Raw genomic sequence first — 19,954 nt, forward strand, 5'->3', positions numbered from 1 at the left:
TATTTAAATTTGTGTACTTTCTTTGTGAACAATTCCTACAGAAATTACTGTGAATTGTGGCTTCATGCAATTATGACTTTAGGGTAGCATCGCCAACATTATTTTTTATCAAATGCTTTAAAGGTACCATATATTATAATGGTGAATAAATAGCAAGAGACATTTCTGAATGTGGTTACTGTCTAAGAGATATACAGGCAGGTACATCCGGGTACATCATGTTTAGGAAGGAAAATATTTCAGTGCATACACTCTGGAACAGAAAATGGGATATTTGAGTGCTATTCTCGGCTCTGCCATGGACCCATGCAAGAATATGGTGATATCTCTTGGCTTCTACTTCTCTGCCCGTAATTTATCTGTTGTATCTTCTCATCAACAATTATTTCTTCCTGTAGTCACTGACCAAACCAAGACTTTAACCTCAGCTGGGAGCCTGTATATAATAATGATGACAAACTTTTGAGCATGGAGTTCTTTTAAGAAAGGTATGACTTGCAGTTCAAAGTTCTTTTATGTGAAGGGAACAAAGGGAAAACAGATATTGAAAATGACCCAAGAGAAATGTTTTGACAGTATGCATACAAAAGGAGAATATGTTAGCACTGAGACTCCAAAAGACAAGCCCTGATCTAGCCATTTAATATATACCTGTTTCTGTAATCAAGGACAGATGAAACTAATTAATACCTGGACATGATTTAGTTTAATCCTGCGAGTAGCCCTTAATACTCCAGTGAGTATTCACTACTCAACAGGAATGCTGAAATGATTAAAGATAACTTTTTATTAATTCCAGTTTGTAGGTTTTCTGTGTTCTTTAATGAAGGATTTTGGTAGAGCTGACTTACTTGCGTGAGCTTCGGCTGTATATCATTTTAGCACCTTAAAATAATTTTAAATTCTTCATCCTCAAAACTGCCAGGTTGCTAGAGAAATACTGTCAGGGTTGTACAGATAGCTGAGTGGATACTGAAAGATTACAGGTTAGATTTTGAAAGAAGTTGAGGTACCTAAAAATCTTCGCAAGTCTGACCCTTGGTGCCCTGCTGAAAATCCCATAGATGGAGAAGAGAAAGGAATTCCAGGCAGCTTCATCTGGGGAGGCACTAGATGGCCCTTTCTTCCTTGCTGTTTCACAAACCTGGGGCTGCATGATCCTCTGCAAGTGTCTTTGATTGGATGGGCAAGAGCATCTAAAATGACTTTGAATCAATCAATGGTAAGCTCGCTCTGAGCTGGCATTTACCATGGAGAACTTCATGGCAAAGATTTCACCAGGAGGAAAGTTTGCCTAGTATTGCATGAGTATATATCATCAAAGGGTAGAATTTTTTTTACATGGATGTTTGTCTTTTGGGTTTTTTTATCAGTTCGGTTTTAATGACAGATGAGGAAGTAGGAGGTATTTGTCCATATGACAAACCTATCAGAGTAGTCAATATTATTTAGTCAGAATGCTGATAATTATTTTCTTTATAAGGGGGCCTAACTATACAAACTAAGGACAAGCTGAAGAAATTTTGCCAGCATTGTGTTTAATTTCTGCTCACTAAGCTTCTAGTAGTATCGCTTTCTCATAGGCAGATTAGTAAATATGGGTTTAGCCATCTTCTACTGCAAAGAATAACCATGTTACCTGCCTTAAAATCATTGTGTAGTAGTTTAAAGAACTTTGTGATAATGTTTTCACCTCCAATTTACGTTTGTTGGACACATAAGCCTCCCATAGCCTTCTCCGTGTTGATTTGAAGGGAGGATTGGAAGGGTGAAAAAAGAAATGAAGGAAACCCACAGAGTGGATTGAAAGCTCCACCCAGGGATCTTTATACGAACCTAATAGGGATCAGCCTCCTGAGCAGGACATACATTTTGAGAGAATCTGTTGTAATAACTCCATAATTTAAACTTCAAACCTGAAATTGAATGTTTGACTAACTTTATATCTCTCAGTAATCCGACAGATTTAAACAGGTGGAGCTAAAGGCTCCCAGCCATTAGTTCAACACCGCTTCATGTTTGATGAGGAGTAATAAATCCTGAGCTTGCTGTTTGGAGCTACCCAGCTCCATAAAGCGGTGTGACTTAGTAAAGGTACATGCCTGAGCACTTCCACTGAGTTCTGTATTTAGGGGATCCAGGATCACACCTGGGGCCTTAAAATAGTGAAAGAAATAGGCTGAGCCCCAAAGCTGCAGACAGGGGCATTGGGGTACAGCTCTGGGCTTTTGAGATGCTTCTGTACGTGACGTATATGCGAACTACAGCTGAACTTCAGAACATTTTGGCTGTAGTTATTTTCTGCAGAGATGAAAGAATTTCTAGGGAGATTGTTCATGTAAAGGTTTGTTTGTTTTTTTAAGGAATCGTATGCTCAAGGTTTAAAGCTTGCTTCCTCAGTATCACCTGTATTATGACTGGTTTCATTTTCTATCCGTGAGCCGTAGGGGGTAGCACAACTGTCTTGTCCTGAGTGCCCATATGTGATCAATACAAGTTTATGTGTCGAATTAAATCTCAGCGGCATTAATTTAGTCTAACTGGAGGTTGAGCAGCACAAACCCGTTTGATCATTACAGAATTAATACCTAATGTACTGAAAAGGACAAGGCACCGTTTTGACAGGTCTCGATGTTTATTTTTCCCCCAACTTCTCCTTAAATAGCTGCTGCCAGCCTGATATAACAGTAATTCATGCGTTTGAGGGACGCCACGATGCTCTTCTCATTAGCTGAGGATTAGGATTCTTGTAAAATCCGGGCTGCTTTGGGCAGGCGGCAGGCGGGGACAGCTGAGCACCACCAAGGGCACCGCTGTGATCAGCGCTTTCCCCGGTCCGCTCGGTGCCCGTGTTTGCCGCGGGTTCTTGGCCTCCCGCACCCAGAAGTGCCCGGCGCTGCCGGGGGAGCACGGGGCTTTGCGGGACAGCCCCGCGGCGGCGGGCGGCTGCGTTCCGCCGGGCGCAAAAGAGTTGTGACCGCGCTTCTGGGGCATGGGGGAGGCTAGTTGCGCCCCGGCGGAGCGCCCGACCCGCCGGGCCCCCACCGCTGCTGTGGGCGGTGCGGGATGCGGAGCGGCGGGGATGCGGGTGGTGCGGGATGCGGGGGGGGGGGGGGGGGGGCGGCGGGGAGCCCGGGCGCCGCCGCGCGGCCGCCAATGGCGGGCTCGGGCGCCTCCCGCCTCCCGGGGAGTCCCGCTCCCCCGCCCCCCGCCCGCCGCCGTCCCGCCGCATTCCGCCGCCCAGCCGCCGCCGCCGCCGCTCCCGTGCGGCTGGGTGCTGCCGCCGCCTCCCCGGCGCTACGGCCCCCCTCCGCGCTCCCCCCCGCCCCGGCCCGCCCCACCGGGCTTGAAGGTCACCTCCGCCCGCCCCCGCTCCGCGGCCACTTTCCGCGCCGGCTGGAGAGCGGCAGCGCCTCACCCGCGGGAGGGTCCCTGGCCAGGCGGAGCGGGGCTCCCGCGGGGCGGGCGGCCGCCCGCTCGCTGCCCCCCCCCAGCCCCCGCCGCGGCGGGGGGTCTCGCCGCTGCCCGCGGAGGTCGCGGGCGGGCCGGGCGCCCCGCTGCCGGTGCGCGGCGAGCCCGGGGGGGAGCCGGGGGGCGCGGCATGCGGCGGTGAGGGCGGCGGCGCTGCCCGCGGGGAAGGGGCTGCGGCGGCGGCGGGGAGCCGCGTCCCGCTGCCCCCTGCCTGGCGGAGCCGCTCGCTCCGGACGGGAGAGGCGCAGCCGGCTTCGCCTCCGCTCGCCTCTTTATGGTGAGTTTGGGCCGGGGGGCGGCGGGATGATGGGGGGGGGGGGGCATCGGCATCCTGGCAGGTGCGCGGCGGCGGAGGTGCTGCTGCGGCCCCGCTCCGCCCTGCCCGGCCCGGCCTCCCCCCGGGGAGGAGCCGCTCCCGCTGCCACCGGCCGCCGCAGCCGCAAAGTTTCCGGGGCGGCCCGGGCGGAGGTTTGCGCGTCCGCGGAGCGCCCGCGGGCGGCGGGGTGGGGGTCTCTCTGGGAGCGGGGCTGCGGGCACCGGCCGGCCGGGCTCGCCCCCAGCCAGGCGGGGGCAGGGGCTGCGGGGGTCGCGCGGCGGGCGCTGGCTCGCCACATACAGGGAGAGCAAGAAAAATGGCCAGTCGGGGTTCGGACGAGTTACGGGGGTTTCAAAAAGTGCAGGTATTGAGCTGCTGGGAGCCCGCCTGCCTGTAAGTCATCGCTGGTTACTTATTTTGTAGGCGATTCATCATTTTCTCCTGGACGCTCCTGTCGGGGAAAAAAGTATCAGTGTTGCCTATATACATGCTCGCTACAGGTGAAGTGACGCTGTATACATTTAAAAGGTGTAGGCAGCGGCGGCAGCGCTGGCGCTGCCCAGCACAGGCACGGCTCCGCAGCCTGGCTGTGGGACGGGGCGCTGCCAGCCCAGTCCGGCTCGGCTCAGCCCAGCCCAGCCCAGCCTGGCCCAGCCCCCGCAGGTGGCCGAACGCGTGGGCTCTGGAGTTTGCCTCTGCAGTGATTGACATGAGCGAAGAAAGATCTTGTCCATATCTGCAGCTTTTGTTTATCCACTCTCTGAACTGCAAATGTGGCAGGGTACGGTACAGCCTTAAGTAGCTTAGGGGTGACTGGTTTTTTTACGTTAAATAAAATTGAGTTTATTCAAGATGAATTGGATCATAAAATCCAACAGAGGCTGAGGACGGTGTCCCGAGAATGTCAGGTCCCTTGCTTCACTCCTCACTCCAGGCCTGACGATACTTTGCAGAGAAAGATACTGTATGTTTCATTTGTTTTTTAGAAGTGTGAAAACAGTTGTATCTATGGGCTCTGAAAGTAGGAGCAAGTTTGTCACTCTGTGATGTTAGAGATTAATGATTGTGGATTTATTACAGTCTATGAAAAGGAGCTAGTACTCATAATCAAAGAATTATTTTTTAGAGACCAAATAGTCACAGCTGCTTGAGAAACTACATGTTGGGAAGAGTGGGGGTGTGTGTGTGTGTGAATGTTCAATGCGTATCTCAGTAGATCATTTTGTTTTCAGGAAAGTATTTGGTATCACATGCTCTAGTTATGAGGATTATAGTAACAATTTAGAATAGCTCAAACTATCGTATTTAAAATTTATTTTCTTTGATTTGGATGATTTTTGCATTGCTGAGTTTTTGGGAAACTATTTTAATGTAGCATTTCTGATTATAGTCCAGATCTACTACCTGCCTTAGGTAGGCTTCAGAGGTTTGGCTACAAAATTTTCATTTACAATTCATTCTTCTGGTAAATATGTTAGCCAAAGGACTTGACACTTTGTGAAATGAAGCCTGTGTTTGTAGTGTCAAGACTATATTTCTTTTTTCCATTAGTACTTAGCTGGGTATCAGCAATATAGCTGACAAATGTAATGAATAAAATTCACAGTATGTTGATGATTTTTATAGTCCTTGCATTTGAAGTACTTGGTGTCCTTGACGTGATGAGGATGCTTTTCTGGTTTTCATGAAAGGGTATCCTCTAAATGACAGAAATACCGGCAGGAGTCAAGTGTCGAGGAAGAGAGCGGGATTGTTAATTCCTGGATACATAATGCGATACATTTCTAGTAGAGAATATGAGTATGCCCGTCAGATTACAGGGTCCGGTTCCCAGCATTGTGAATTATTGTAGTGATGCCTACACACTCTGCGCATATGTAATCCCTTACTAACACGCACCTGCAAAGGAGGGAGGATGTTATGTCTGTAGGCCATGCTGTCAGTGCTGGTGGGCTCTGAAGGGGCTTCTTACTTCCCAAGCTGCTGGGCCTCCACAAAGCCCCTCTGGAGTTAAACATGGAATAACCAAAGGGGACTCAGCCACTCAGGCCATCAGGCTTTCTGCCCAGGGCAGGACCAGCTCCTGTGTCATCTCTGATGGATGTTTGTGTCCTTTTTCTGTTCCCCTTCTTCTCTAATTTTTTTTCCTGCTTTGCTATTTTTTCCTTCATCTCCTTTTTTCTTCTTAGTGTATGTTCTTACTTAACTGTTTTCTAAAGAATCTTCCCTCATCCCCTCCAAACCATCTTTCCCTCTGGTGTGCCCAGTCAGTTTGTGTTCCAGTATTTTTATTGCTTTCTGGAGGACCTCCTGCTTCTCTGCCAGCCCTACATATATGCTGGCTTTACCAGGTTTTTGCCTAGGTTTAAGGAGGGATTTAATGGAAATAGCATCCTCGGTCTCACTTTGTGCAGACAGGTAAGCTTCATTTAAGACCAGAAGTGCCATTCAGTATTCACTTGCAGGGGGGGAAGTTGAGCTAGTTGGAAATACAGGACAGACGAGACCAATGGCTGAGTTAAATAACTCACCATCGCTACTTTATTATGCTGTAGCTTTGACACGGCATTATCTGATTTGACACGGCATTATCTGATTATCTAATCATAAGCATTATGTACTGTAAAGATGGAATTCCTAGTGCTGGCCACAAGAGGAAATATTATTTACGGTTGTGGGAGGCATGACTATGTTAAGCATACAGTTGTCCGAAAGGTATGTTAATCTGAAAAAGACAAATCTTCCATAGTTCAGATTTATATGTAATATTACAGCTTGAGAGAAATATTATAGTTGAAAAACGTTTTCCTCTTAGCTGTGCTTATTTTGTGCCTGTCAGAACTCTCTTTGCTGATTTCTTGTATCTTGACTCCTTCCCATTTCATCTGGCAGACTGGGGATGCTGTTGTCTCATGCACCTTTGCAAAAGTAACGTGAATAAAACTGAAGAGTTGCGAAACAAGTGAATGGGTAGGGCTTAAAAGAGTAGCAAACAGAATATTAGGTGGCCTGACTGTTTATGGGTTTGATTATGATATCGTTTACATCTATGGCAGAGCTTCTGTTGATTTGATTGTGCAGGATTTCAGCTGTAATACTTCCTGAGAGCAGAAGGCTCCTATTGCTGAGGATCTTTTTCCCAAGTCATTAATGAGGAGTCTTTTTTTTTATTGTTGCTCTTTGATTTTAATTCTTTGTTTAGTTGCACTTTTTTTATGAGTAGTTTAATTCTTTTCATTAAATAACTGAAATTTTCAGTGCCCGTAATTATTTTGCAGCACAAATCCTCCTTCGTGAAAGTATAATGCCATCTCTGAAAATTTATGTTGTATATTCTTGAATACTACAATATTAATAGATACTGGGTTTTATCACCTATTCTGAATGTATGCTTTTATAATTAAACAGGAAACTGTTTATGAAGTTTTCTATCAGTATTTATTACACTTTCCCTTCATAGCTGAATTTTAATATGCCAGAAATTAAAACTTCCTGCAAGTAAGATGATTGTGTCTGTGTCTTTAATGTTAATGCACTGAAAAATGAATGTAAACTGAAAGGAAATCTTACCTGACATGGGAAAATGCTTTTGGGATGCTGGGATTTACAGTGGTATATGACAGCAGTATTGAAGCACGTGTAAGATTCTGAAGAGCACAAAGAAGCAGTCGCGTTTGAGCCACAGTATGGGTAACAGATACTGAGCAATGTCAAATGCCAAAAATATGCTTGTCATACTTTGAAATACTCTTTCTTGCCAAATAGGTGTAGTTTAATGTCTCTACTCATCTGCTCCAGATTTTGTACTTTGCAGAGAACCTGTCTACAAGTGAGAACATTTGTAAGTGGAGGTTTTAATGAATATTCAGAAATTCAAGGTAGTTTCTGAGGTGTGTTATGAGGTATTAACCATCTGGTTCTATTCAAGGGGAAGGGAACTGTTAGGTATTTTGTAACTATGTATCTTTCAGAAATTTAAAAGTTGTTTGAAGTGTCTCTAACATAAGACATGTTCACAAATCTAAAGCCCTATGCCAGTTTTCTCAAAGCTGGTTAAAACCCCCAGAATATTTCACATCTTTGGATGCAGTTCTAAAACTGGGTGTTTCCAAACAGCAAGATGTTATTGCAGCTAATACCCTGAAAGGAACAAGGTAAATATACAATTTGAGATTGACAGATGCCTTAGTACCTACCTATGCAATTCAGTGCTCTAAAATTAAGAGAACTGCCTGGAGTGGGAAACACTGTGCCACAAACTGGGAACATCTGTCAGCAGGAGACTGACTACAGTCAGTCAGGGAGATTTTGTAAAACTGACCGAGCAAACTCATGTGCATTAAAATAATTGTCTCTCTGCTTCACGTAGAAAGGCGTAAGGGAATATTGATACAGCAGGTTGAGCTGGAAGTCTTGGACTGTGTTAAAGGGCAAACACGCAAACCTACATCACTTCTAAGACAAATGGCATACTGATGATGTAGGGCCAGATGCAGCTGGTTGTGACCAGTGTCACAAACACTGTAAAAATACACAGATTTGCTTAGTTTGCAACATACTCGGTTTCTACCCTACTGTGTACAACCCCAACCAAGGAGGTTCAGGGTACAAAAAGAAGAGGTTATGATTCCAAAAAAAAGGAATTACAAGGATACAGGCTAGAGTATGTTTAAAGGAATTGCTATTTTCTAAGCTTCTCTGTGTTAAACAAATGGTATTGAGAGCTGGAGTTAGTGAATCTCAGCTTTCTGCTATGTTTTATAGTTCATCGGTCTTGAGTCTGTCACAATGCTAGCACTAGCTGTGATTCAAAATCTTCCTTTACTGTCGGGCATTTATTGATCAGTTTTCCATTGGAGTTTTTAGAATCTAATAAAGTTTCAATATGTACTGATGTACTTTTCTTGGTGAGGACACTCGCAGGGTCTTGGTCTTCTGATTGGAGCCTGGTTCCAAAGGTTTTCTAGGGATTTTATTGTCTCTGAGTTTAGGCTCTCTATTAGATGTGAGCAGATACTGTATGATCAGAACAGTAAGCAGCTAGCCTGAAAATTCATAGTTTTTCCTGAGAAATTTTTCTTTCCTGGTGTTAGATGTCTGGGAGGTTTTTTTTGGTTGGGTTTTTTTTTTGCTATATGTTGCAGAGGATTGACATTTTATGGTTTGGGGAGAGAGAAATTGGACAACGTTGAGTGGCACCGACCCAGGAAAAAGGCTTAATAGCCTTTGTCAGAGCCAATATTGGTATCTTTGTCTGCCCTGGCAAAACCTCCCACTTTTTTCCACAATTAACAATTTCTCCTAAATTAAGGTTTATGCAATATTAATCAGATTTCTTTTTTTTTTGAGCAAATGAATTTGATAGATCCTGTAAACTGTCCCTATATGAAAATAATGAATACAGTATTAAACAGTGGTTTCAGAATAATCTTCAATCTTCAAATTTATGTTGTTCTGTAACCCTTTGCCTTGGGATACAGCATAGTATCTATGCAGTCCTTGGCCACAGAGCTTATGGTCTTGCTTCTTTGGAGGGAAAAGATACTGAAGCATCAGTTTTGAGTCATGCTTCTGGGTGGTTGTCTCTCATCAGTGTCACATGAAATAATTTGATAAAATATTACCTTCTGTTACAATGAAAGTTTACAGTGAAGCTCTAGGATTTAAAAAAAAATAAAAAAATCTCACTCCACTACAGACAGTCCACTGTGTATGTGAATAGTTACTTACATGTCCTTTCCTCCAGCATTGAAGATGAGCTACCTAAAATGTCATCTACCACATGGTGATAGCCATTTTAAGTCTGCAACAATATAAATGCTAAGGAAGTCCCAGAGTGCAGTTTGAATTGGGCCACATAGAGTGACACAGCAGGAAGAATAATGGATCTAGATATCCTCCTGATCTTGCTGTGGTATTAGACCCCCTTTCCCCACTCCTTAATTTAGGACACTCTCCAAATGGCTCCTTCACTTCATGATGACCTCTTCTCTGTTGGCATCATGATAATATGTTAGTTTGCAGCTGCCTCCACAGGAGAAGGATTGGGTTTCCCCTGGTTGTTGCAAGTATTGAACTCTTGCAAAATACCAGAATTGTTCCTGTTGCATGTTTTGCATACTTGCTTCATTGTGAATGTCCTCGACTTAAAACCAGATTATTTCATCCTTACAGTTTTCCAATCCCTGATACCTACCCATGAGTTTTTTGGTTGACGTTTTTGGTTTCATTGTTTCTATTTTACAATGCTGCTTTCATTTTGACTCCGTACCCAACGTCTGACTGTAACTGATTATTAAGGATTTTACGCCACTGTGGGGAAAAATCAGCCATAAAGCCCAGCTGTCAGATGGAGCAGCTTAGGGGCTTACCTAGGAGCCTGGTGCACAGAGCACTCTGGGGTGGCATACAAAAGTAGATCCTTTTGCTTTGTATAAGCCTTATTCTAAAATCATGCATTCTTTGATAGTGAAGCCATCTCTTACTCCTCCCATTGTAAAATGCCTTCAAATTGGTTGGCTTTGGTGCTGATATGATCTTTCATTCTCACTCTGGGAACTGTCATTATCAAATAAACCGCCTGATTAATCAGTACTTGTTGGGACTATTGGTTCAAATGGGCAGGACGATGCAGTCGGGTAGTTTGACTCCTTTTATCACTTTGAGCGTAGTTTTGTTTCAGCAATTGGCATTTCACTGTAGCAAAGTATGTAATCAACTGTAGGTGGTAACGCTCCCTACTTGTTTTCCCTTGAATGTGGTTAGCCTGAGGTTTTCGTGTTCCCAGTGTTTCAGTGCTGGCGGTTATATTCTGGCCTTTTGAATGACTGGAACTGCTGTTTCATTGTAGCCAGAAAACCGCTCGTCTTAAGAGATGTATGTTTGTTAGACCCTGAATGGATTTTAAAAAGGACTTGAGTGTTGCTTGAACTCTTATTATGCACAAACTTGTCTGTGTAGGAACCTAATTATTTTATTATATTCTACATATGAAGGTGCTTTTTTGCTACAGTGTATTCAAATGTGTATTACAATAACCTTCTGGTGCTGTGATTTGAGGAGTTCTGCAGGATAGTAGAAGTCTCTTGGAGACTGCTGAAAAGGATGGTGAGGTGATGATACCATCCCTGAGCACTAGGTAAAATTCCTGTCTTTACTGAAAAGAAGTAATTTAAAACAATTTTGAAACACAAAGTGATCAAATGTAGGAAGATACAGTTTCTTATAAATTCTGTACAAAGCATGTAATTTAGAAAAAAGCAGATGATAAAGAACAAGATAATAAAGGCATACCATAAAATGGAAACAAGTGGTTAAATAATTAGACATAGGTGAGTCATAAAAATCTTGTAATAATAAGAGGTGTTCATCTTTTTTGTTACAGGAGCCCATAGTATTGAACCAGTTTCACAAGAAAATAATATGTGCAAGTAAATTAGAAATTGAGAGCTACGTGATAAACTCTTCCTTTCTACTTATTTCTGAATTTTGTTTGCCAAAATCAAGCTATTCAGCACCTGTGCTTGTCTGTGCTTTGCCATGAACGTTACACTTTGCCTGTAAAGGAATCCTCTTTTAGTTGCAAAAATGGATGCATCTTTATTAGCTGAGCTAAATTTTAGGCAGTGAATTGGCTTCTTTATTCCTGTAATGTGTTTAAATCAAGCACTGTACTGCCCTATGAGTAGATCTTAGTATTGTTGGCTGCTAAGCAGCACATCCCCAGCCAACGTGCGTTCCACATTGCCATAAAAATGACTTGCTGGGTTACGTTGTACCAACACCTCATAATGCATCTGCTGCTTATTTTGCTATTTCAAATGCTATAGAATTTGGTCTCAAGTTTTGTGTTCTTTAAAGGTCTCCAAAGTAAGTCTAAAGAGCTACAGACCTTCTCTCATTCAAATCAACAGGAAATAATATCGATCGTGACAGGGAAGAGGAACACTGTTGGTGTCTTTTACTCTTGTGTCGTTTGGGCTCCTTGTTACCTCCCTTGTTACTTTTCTTTTGCCAATGCACAATCAGAGCAATTCCTATCTGTTCTGTATCTATCGTAGCTACCTATTCCACTGTTCAGATCATTGCACCTTGAGTCCTCTGAATTTCCAAGAAGAAAGAAGCTGGTGGGTTTGGTTTTTTTTTTTTTTTTAATGTCTCAGGCCTGATATTTGCACAGTGACTGTGGTGGTAGTGTGTGCTGGGTTGATTTGGGGAAAACAATGATCCTTGGCTTTGGGCATCTCCAAAGGACGTGCTTTTTATCTCGCTCTGCTGAAGGGCTGGCTGTTGTCATCTGTGGATTTTAAGAATCTAGAATCACATTTTAAAGAGTAGGAGGATTTTAGGATGATAACTTATTCCTTTTTCTTTTTTCTTCCCCTTCCCCATTTCTTTCTTTCTTTTTTCTATTTTTCTTTTTTCTTTCTTTTTTCTCTTTCTTGTTTTTCTCTTTATTTTTCATCTTTTCCCTTTTTTTCCTTTTTTTTTTCCTAAAGAATTTTCTCTGCTGATGTTGAATATATAAGAAGTTTAAATAATTGAAGTGTTTCAAATGAGGAAATTGAAAGGGAATTGCAAATGAATGTTATAATGCAGTACTATTGCAGCTTGACACTTATGTGTGGGTGGTCCTTCCTGGCACAATGCTGAAAAAGTAAGAAATCCGTCATCTTAGGGCTGTGGGAGTGTGCACACCTATGAAAGACGGACAGACTGGTAACAAGAGAAGCATGACTGATGTCACGAGGTGACCTGTGTGTGCTGCTTCTGATAGTTGAACATGTGCATTGGATAGTGTCTACTACAGAGTATGTGAGTAGTTGGGTTCTTCTGAAGTTGCTTATGAATTACTTGCTCTTGTGCTGATGTTCTGTGTGGTGCGTAAACGCTCCTGGCTCTGTTGTCGGGCCTCCCTGTGTGTCAGCGGTAGTCAGCTCTGCTCCCTGGCAAGCTCCTGGGAAGCTCTCAGTCGGTGCTCCATTCCACAGGCTGTTTGTTGTTCGTTTGGCTTAAGAGGTTGGTCTGTATCATCTTCTTCCTCTGAGTGGAAGGTTAAGTGAACCGTTGCTTCATGGCCGAAACACATAACTGTGAGCCAGACAAGCTGGTACTGCTTCTGCCTCTCACGTTTTCTAATGGGCTGTAAGGCTTTTAGTTAAACATTTGCAAGGAAGACCGCTGTGTATTTTGTCATGTTTAAAAACTACTGTTTCTTCTAGTACGCCTAGCCTAAGAAATATAGGTGCTGGTTAGTGCATATGGTAAAGTACACAAGTACATACAGTAAAAATGCACACAAATAATAAAGTAGAAAGGTAAATTTAGTGTTTTCATTTATCCTTTCACATCTTCAAAATGTATATAGCTAAAGAGCTTATAAAAGGAGTTGCAGCTGACAGTTGATCTGGAAATGCAGAAATGTTAGGGAAGGTATTTATGATTTCCAGTATGCACAGCTTGGCAATTGTTCATATTTTACAATTTGTGTCATTTTTGCTAATACTAAGTTTATGTCTTGGTATCTACGTGCAACACATCTGAGTTGCTGACACTATGAACTATGATTTTGAATTCTCTCTATTTTGTGTTTAAATTATCAACCATAACTTTGTGTTACAGCACACACAGGGAGGGAAATGTTAGCTATGATTCCAACAGCAAGCATTAAATGAATATATTGCATGCTTTTCAAATAATAAATTTTAGAAGTACATGAATATTTACATAATATTCCTATTCACAGAGATGCCAAATTAGAGCCACTTTAGGAACTCTGTGCATTAACTAGAATTTCTGACTTTTGCATGCTGTAGATTTGAAAGCTGTTCAGTCTTCTGGATTATATTCTGGTTATCAAAATACCTGAGTTGGTTGTGTTGAGTGATAAGAGATAATGGATCTTCTCCAGCATATTTAGGTACCACTTTCAGTGTGTGGTTTGCTAGATGATTCATGTGTTTACTTTACGTGTATCCTTTTGCTATGGTGCTAATACAAATAAAATCTGTTCTTTTAATTTTCTAACCATTACTAGAAACAATACGTACCATTATAAACCTTGCCTGAGTGACAGGTATAGTTAAATCTTTGGATGGTGAATTGGAAATACTGGTCTTTTGTTGGCAAATAGATTAGGGAAATAATTATTTGAATGTAAATTGTCTGCCCTATCACTAAGCATTTTTATACAAATTAGGCAAAAATAATTTCCTGTGATACTTTAGAAATCAAATACACTCACTAGCTATGCAAACAGAAAGAAATGTGCCATCATTTTCAGAATGCCTCAGAATATATGAAGGAAACCTAAACAAAAAGAGTTCTACAGAGGGGGAAAAAAAGTTCAATTAGAAACTAAGGTGCTATTGTATAGCATATTTGTGTAGACTGTTTAGCTACAGAATGTCACACACATTTTAACATTTGGAAGTGTAGAATACTATTTTAATTTGTCATATCCAGATATGGACAATGTTAATTTTTTATGCAGCACCATTAGATAAGAAAAAAATATTGAGGGCGTTACATCCTAATCTTTAGAGAAATGCATTTATAGAATGCCAGCAGATGTCAGTATGTTCTTGTCATATAGCTCTTTCAGTTTTAAACAATGATTTTCCTTGGATTCAATAATACAAGAGGAAGTAATAAGTGTTGTGATACTATCTTAATGCAGGTCTGATTAATTCAAATATTTTACTGGAAAAGTTTTTTTCCCTTGCTGTTTTCTAGACCTGGGCTGGCACAACATCCATGCACACACTAGCTTTCACTGTATATAACTACTCATCTGACTGCTTAAAGAGTACAGTTTAAAATACTTTGCTAAATGGGAATTTATTATTGATAGTATAGCACTTTAGTTTCTAATTGAACTTTTTTCCCCCTCTGTAGAACTCTTTTTGTTTAGGTTTCCTTCATATATTCTGAGGCATTCTGAAAATGATGGCACACTTCTTTCTGTTTGCATAATTAGTGAGTGTATTTGAACTCTGATGTGTTTAATCAAATCTGTCTCTCTAATTTGGAGATTATTTTGTCACTGTTTATGCATGGTAATCAAAACCAGATGAGCTGTTTCTTGTCTTCCTTGTATTTCAAAAATCAATACCATTGTGGCATTGTGGCTCTTGGTGCCTCAGTGTGTTAGGTGTTGTGGCATTGTGGCTCTTGGTGCCTCAGTGTGTTAGGTGTTGGAAGAAGTGGGAGGAATCCAATCTGAAGACAAAAGGCTTCAGGATCTAAGGAGCTAATCTAGATATCTTGGCCTGTTTTTTTTTTTTTTTTTTTGTGTGGTTTTTTTTTTGTTTTGTTTTGGGGTTTTTTTGTTGGTTTTTTGTGTGTGGGGGTTGTGTGTTGTGGGTTTTTTTGTTTGTTTGGGTTGGTTTTTTTTTTTTTTTTTTTTTGTAAATTCAGTGATAAAGTACTGTAGCTGACACTTCTGGCTTTTTAATTACATTTCCAAGGAGAAATTTATTTTACATTGGCTCTTTCTTCAACCCTCCTTTCAAGCTCTGTCATCGTACATAGTTTGTTCTACATGCAAGACCTATTCATTGTGACTTATTCATTGCTGCTTCTCCTCTCAGACTGTTTGCATGATTTTCATATCATGTAAATGACAATCAAGGCAGGCAAAACAGATAAGCAAGATACTTGCCTCTGGAGTAAAAGTCACAAGCATACAGCATTACTGAGGTTGTAGTTCTGTATATAAGGCTATTTTATTTTCAGAGAGCAGTTTATATTGCATTTGCCCTTAACGCTATTTCTAGAAATGCTGATAAACACCCAAAATCCTGTTAAGTATCATGCTTAAATTAGGTCTAAGCAACTTTTTGCCTGATATACTAATTAATTGAAATCAGGGTTTGGCTTGCTTACCTGATGCTGAATGGAGGAAATTAGAAAACTGTAGTTCTCTTTCTCATTTTAGTGGTAGCTGGGGGGGGGGGGGGGGAAGAGAAAATGTAGATACTTGAGAGTCTGCATGGGCTATGTTTGAAAATTTAGTTATCTTCTCTTTTTGTAGTGAAAATAAGAAGCCAACCGTGTTTTTCCACCACTGAATAAAAAAATAAGCAGTATCATGTATTGTTTTGGCATATTTTCTTCCATGGCAACAAGCGCTTTCTGATAGGTGATTCTTATTAACAGCCTCCTGAGTATGGCTTTTGAAAACCTGTAAAATATATAGATGTCATTGATTTCCTTATGTAGCTGGCAGTGCCATTGCACCTTGGAATCCTGAAAATCAGGTTTTCAGAAAAAAATAGGTGGAATTTCCATCATGCTTTAACATACTCAACAATTCTAAAAAACTGTTTCACTGAAATTCCTGAGCAACATGAAAACCTTACAACTCTGTTTTATTGCATACAGAAGCTTTATTTATGAAGAGTTAGGCTTTACAAATGGACAAATTAAAGGAACTGCTTTTCTTATGATAATATAGACATATGGATCAAAATACTGAATGTGAGCATTAACATGTGGCTTGGAAAGCTCTGTCATTCAGTTGTATGTATGTTGATGTATGTAAGCTGAGAGCAGATGAATGACTCAGTTCTTCATTTTGTCCATGTAATTCATACATTAATGTCTGAAAATGTGATCTTGCTGTCAAGATTATGAGGAAGTAATAAAATGGCAGCTGTTACAATAATTGTATACTCTCATATCTCAAAACTTAGTATTTTATAAAAATCTAAATTCTAAGATGGAATAGAAAACATTTGAAGCTTGTTGGAAATGTTAGATGGATATGGTCAACTATAGTGCAAAAAATAAATGCAACTTCAAATTTTATGCAATATGTAATAGATCTAATGGCGTGAATTTTGTTAATTTTTACTTCAGTAGCTTCATAAAAGCCTATGAAACCATCCAAAAAAAGATTTGTTGTGATATTTTCTGCACCCTAGAAAAAACCCAGGGTTATAGCTAACATGTGCCCTCCAACACATTTCCATTTATTTTATTGCAATTTGAGTTTTTTTTCCCAACCCATTGAAACCATTTCTAGAAATAGATTTTTAAGTAGACTGTATACTGAAACAAACACATAGATAGGGTTTCCTACTGTAATCGGATCCCTGTATGCTGAAATATAATACATACAGCTTGTGGGTTTTCCTGTAATGTTATGAAAAACTTCCCCAAAAGCAAAGTGTCTCTTCGACTGTGTTCATTAGGAGGCTTGCCAGGCAGACTGTCAAGAAGACTGCCTAGTGGAAGCACGGTGCAGTGTGTGGCAGGTACTTTGATGAAAATGGGCAAGTAAGTTACTGGAAAATAGTCATCTATTACAGTAATTGGTGAACAGAGTGAAATAAACCAAATTAAGAATGCATGTCAATATACGTTTCTCTTCTTGAAAGAAATGCAAAATGTGATCTTCCTCATGGGAGAAAATGAGGTATATGTAAAGGTGATGTGTCATAGGGAGATAGAATTGATAACTTCACAGGAGACATTCACAGATGTCATACTTGCAGTTCCTTAGCAGAAGCAGCCCTGCTGCAGTATCTTCAGAAAGGATGCTGAAAGTGTGGCAAGTTATGAATTGTAAAATCTGTGAGGTGATTTGGGAGACAGCCTTGTAACAAAAGTCTAGAGAGTTCCTGAATCTGTTCTTACATATGCATAAATAATGCAGAGTCATAAGAATAGCACATGGATTGTAAGATATTTCAATTCAGCTTTAACAATAGAATTCAGCAAAAAATTTTAAAGATTATTTTAATTTGGCAGTAATTTATCCTTCCTAATTCATGGTGGTTTCCTTTACCAAGGCTTTCCAGGATACCTCTGCGCTCTTCTCTCTTCTTCCTTCACCATCTGGTGCTGTGACAGCCCTCTCTCAATTGCACTGGGAATGGGCAAGCAACCAACTAGACTTTGTATCAGTCTCTCATGATCTCACCCAGACCTTTATGATTCTCTTAATAGGTAACTTCCTCCCTGTCCTGCGCATTTTGCATGTCCAGTACATGTTTCTGACCCATGGAAACAGCAACTTCTGCCAAGGTGCTGTAACTGCCCCATCACCTCAGTGGTGTGTATGTTCAGCTGTGTAGCTTCTGCTCCGCTGCTGCATTGCCCCTCTGCTGAAAGGGCAGATGCTCACTGCATGTTCAATAGATCTGATCCCAAAAAGACCACCAAGTAAAAACAAGCTCTGAATGCTGTGGTGTGAATGAAGGTACATTCTAATGAAAGATGATGTAGCAGCATTAACAAGCAATAGAGACTCAAAATCTGAAACTCCATGTTCTAAGTAAAGGAAGGCAACTCTTCCTGAGCACAGATGCACATTTATCCTGTGTCAGCCTGCTTTTATTTGTTCCAAATGGAATTCATAGAATTCCTGAGGAGAAGATCCCAAATTCAAAACCACAAAACCACTTCAGAGAAGCAAAGTTTTGCTCCAGACTTTCTCATATGGGGTGTGTGAAGCCTGCGTTATGACAAGGCAGCGTGACTCACCATCCCTGTGAGCTGTGCATCATGGGGAGTTCTTGGCATATGTTGCGGTAAGCATATTCCTCATGCATGTGTTGCTTGTGTAAAGCACTTGGGTACAGGGTAGAAGAAACTGACAGTTTTAACTGTTGATTGAAAGAAGACATCAAAAACATGAATCTTTTGACATATACATAAAGAGGAACAGGGGAAGTAAATATAACCAGTAATATAAATTACTAGTCCTACCAGACGTGTAGCTAGTCCTTTTGTTTCCCCCCAGCACAAGGCCCTACGCAAACTCCTGTTTAGTAGTGGTTGTTGCTCAGAGATGGGTTTGGGGGTCAGCAGTATGACTGTTATTATTTTGGAAAAGTGTAGCTGTTTAAAACACAATCTTTCTTTTCAACCTATACCCTTAAAACATTACTGGTGATTTTAGTCCCAAGCAAACCAGCTTTATGGCACTAGACTAAGTGGCTGGCTGGTGTGGGGAAGGTCAAGGTGTGGTGGTGTGACCTGGGCTGGTGTCCAGGTGTCCAGGAGGGCTGAGGTAAAAGATGGGGGGATCACTTCCCAGTTGTCATTGTGGCCAAAATGGAGTCAGCTTGATTTAATTTACTGCTCATTAAAATCGAGGTGGATGGTGAGAAGGAAGAAAAAAAAGAAAACACGCACAGATGCACACACTGCTGCACTGCTGCTCAGACTGAATGTCACTCCTTCCATCCTGACTCCTCCATCCCCACCCTGCGCAGTGCAGGGGGATGTGGGGGCTTTGGTGAGCCTGTAATGACTCCACTGCTGCCCCTTGCTCCTCACCCTGCCCCTGCTCTGCCACGGCCTCCCCTGGGCTGCCGGGATCCTCCGCTCCAGCACCCGCAGCACCTCCCGCCCCCTGCTCCTGCCTGGCCCGCAGGGCTGGCTGCCACACTTGGTACCTCACAGCTGGGCGCCATCTTGCCCTTCGATAAACACCTTGTGCCGGGGCGGCCGCAGCCTGGCCAAGGGGCTGGGCTCTGCGCGGGGGCACCCATGTCCCCTCACAGAGGCCTTGCGGCTGGTGCCTGGCAGAGGCACCGGCTGCACCAGCTCATATAAGACCCATATTTCTGTCACCTTTCATGCTGTAGCTGTTCCTATCCATTAATAATGGTGGGAAGAAAGTACTGAGCTGTGGAAGACTGGTAGTGATGGGTCAGTTGGCCTGAGGGGCTCTGGGTGAATGGGCAGAGGGCAGAGAGGGATGGCGACCTTGGCCCCTGGGGGCATCTGTTTCTCTCTTGTCTCTTTTAGAGAGCAGATTTTGAGTAGTTCTCCTGTCAGGAATTACTGTTCATAAAATACGTGGACTAGACGGATCTTTAATTTAGGTAACAGTAAGCTTTGTTTGGAGTGCCAAGTGGTTTTGGAAGAAATGTTGTTGTTAGAGTTTCCACAGTGACGGTCGGGGCTTGTTTGCTACCTACAGAATGCAAACTCCCATTTTTACTGTGACTCCTGTGCCTATTTCTATTTAAAGACAACAGGTTCCTTTGTATATCGTCCAGTTACATTTGGACGTGCAGATGGGGATGGAGACCACAACAGGAGATGTTGAAAATGTTTTGATTTTGCTTTTCAGTTAAAGATAGACTTCTACTGAGGACACCCTACCAGCAAGCACTGTAGTGTAGGAGAAAATTATCTCCTTTTTTTGGT

The 19,954-nt window shown here is 42.1% G+C and overlaps 1 protein-coding gene across 12 annotated transcripts in view; it reads left to right on the plus strand.

Moving 5' to 3' along the window:
- Positions 1–3,229: 3,229 nt before the first annotated feature.
- The window catches only part of RBFOX1 (RNA binding fox-1 homolog 1), a 918,315-nt gene continuing 901,590 nt past the window's right edge, over positions 3,230–19,954 (plus strand). For 7 of the 12 annotated variants that reach the window (XM_055709778.1, XM_055709787.1, XM_055709790.1 and 4 more), the window contains exon 1: positions 3,230–3,748. In XM_055709778.1, the coding sequence (XP_055565753.1) occupies positions 3,746–3,748 (3 nt within the window). In that variant the 5' untranslated portion in view covers positions 3,230–3,745. The remainder of the gene's footprint in view (positions 3,749–19,954) is intronic. The other 5 variants (XM_055709784.1, XM_055709785.1, XM_055709798.1 and 2 more) reach the window with 2 other exon arrangements.

This window comes from Falco cherrug, chromosome 4, assembly GCF_023634085.1.
Source record: "Falco cherrug isolate bFalChe1 chromosome 4, bFalChe1.pri, whole genome shotgun sequence".
Taxonomy (NCBI): domain Eukaryota; kingdom Metazoa; phylum Chordata; class Aves; order Falconiformes; family Falconidae; genus Falco; species Falco cherrug.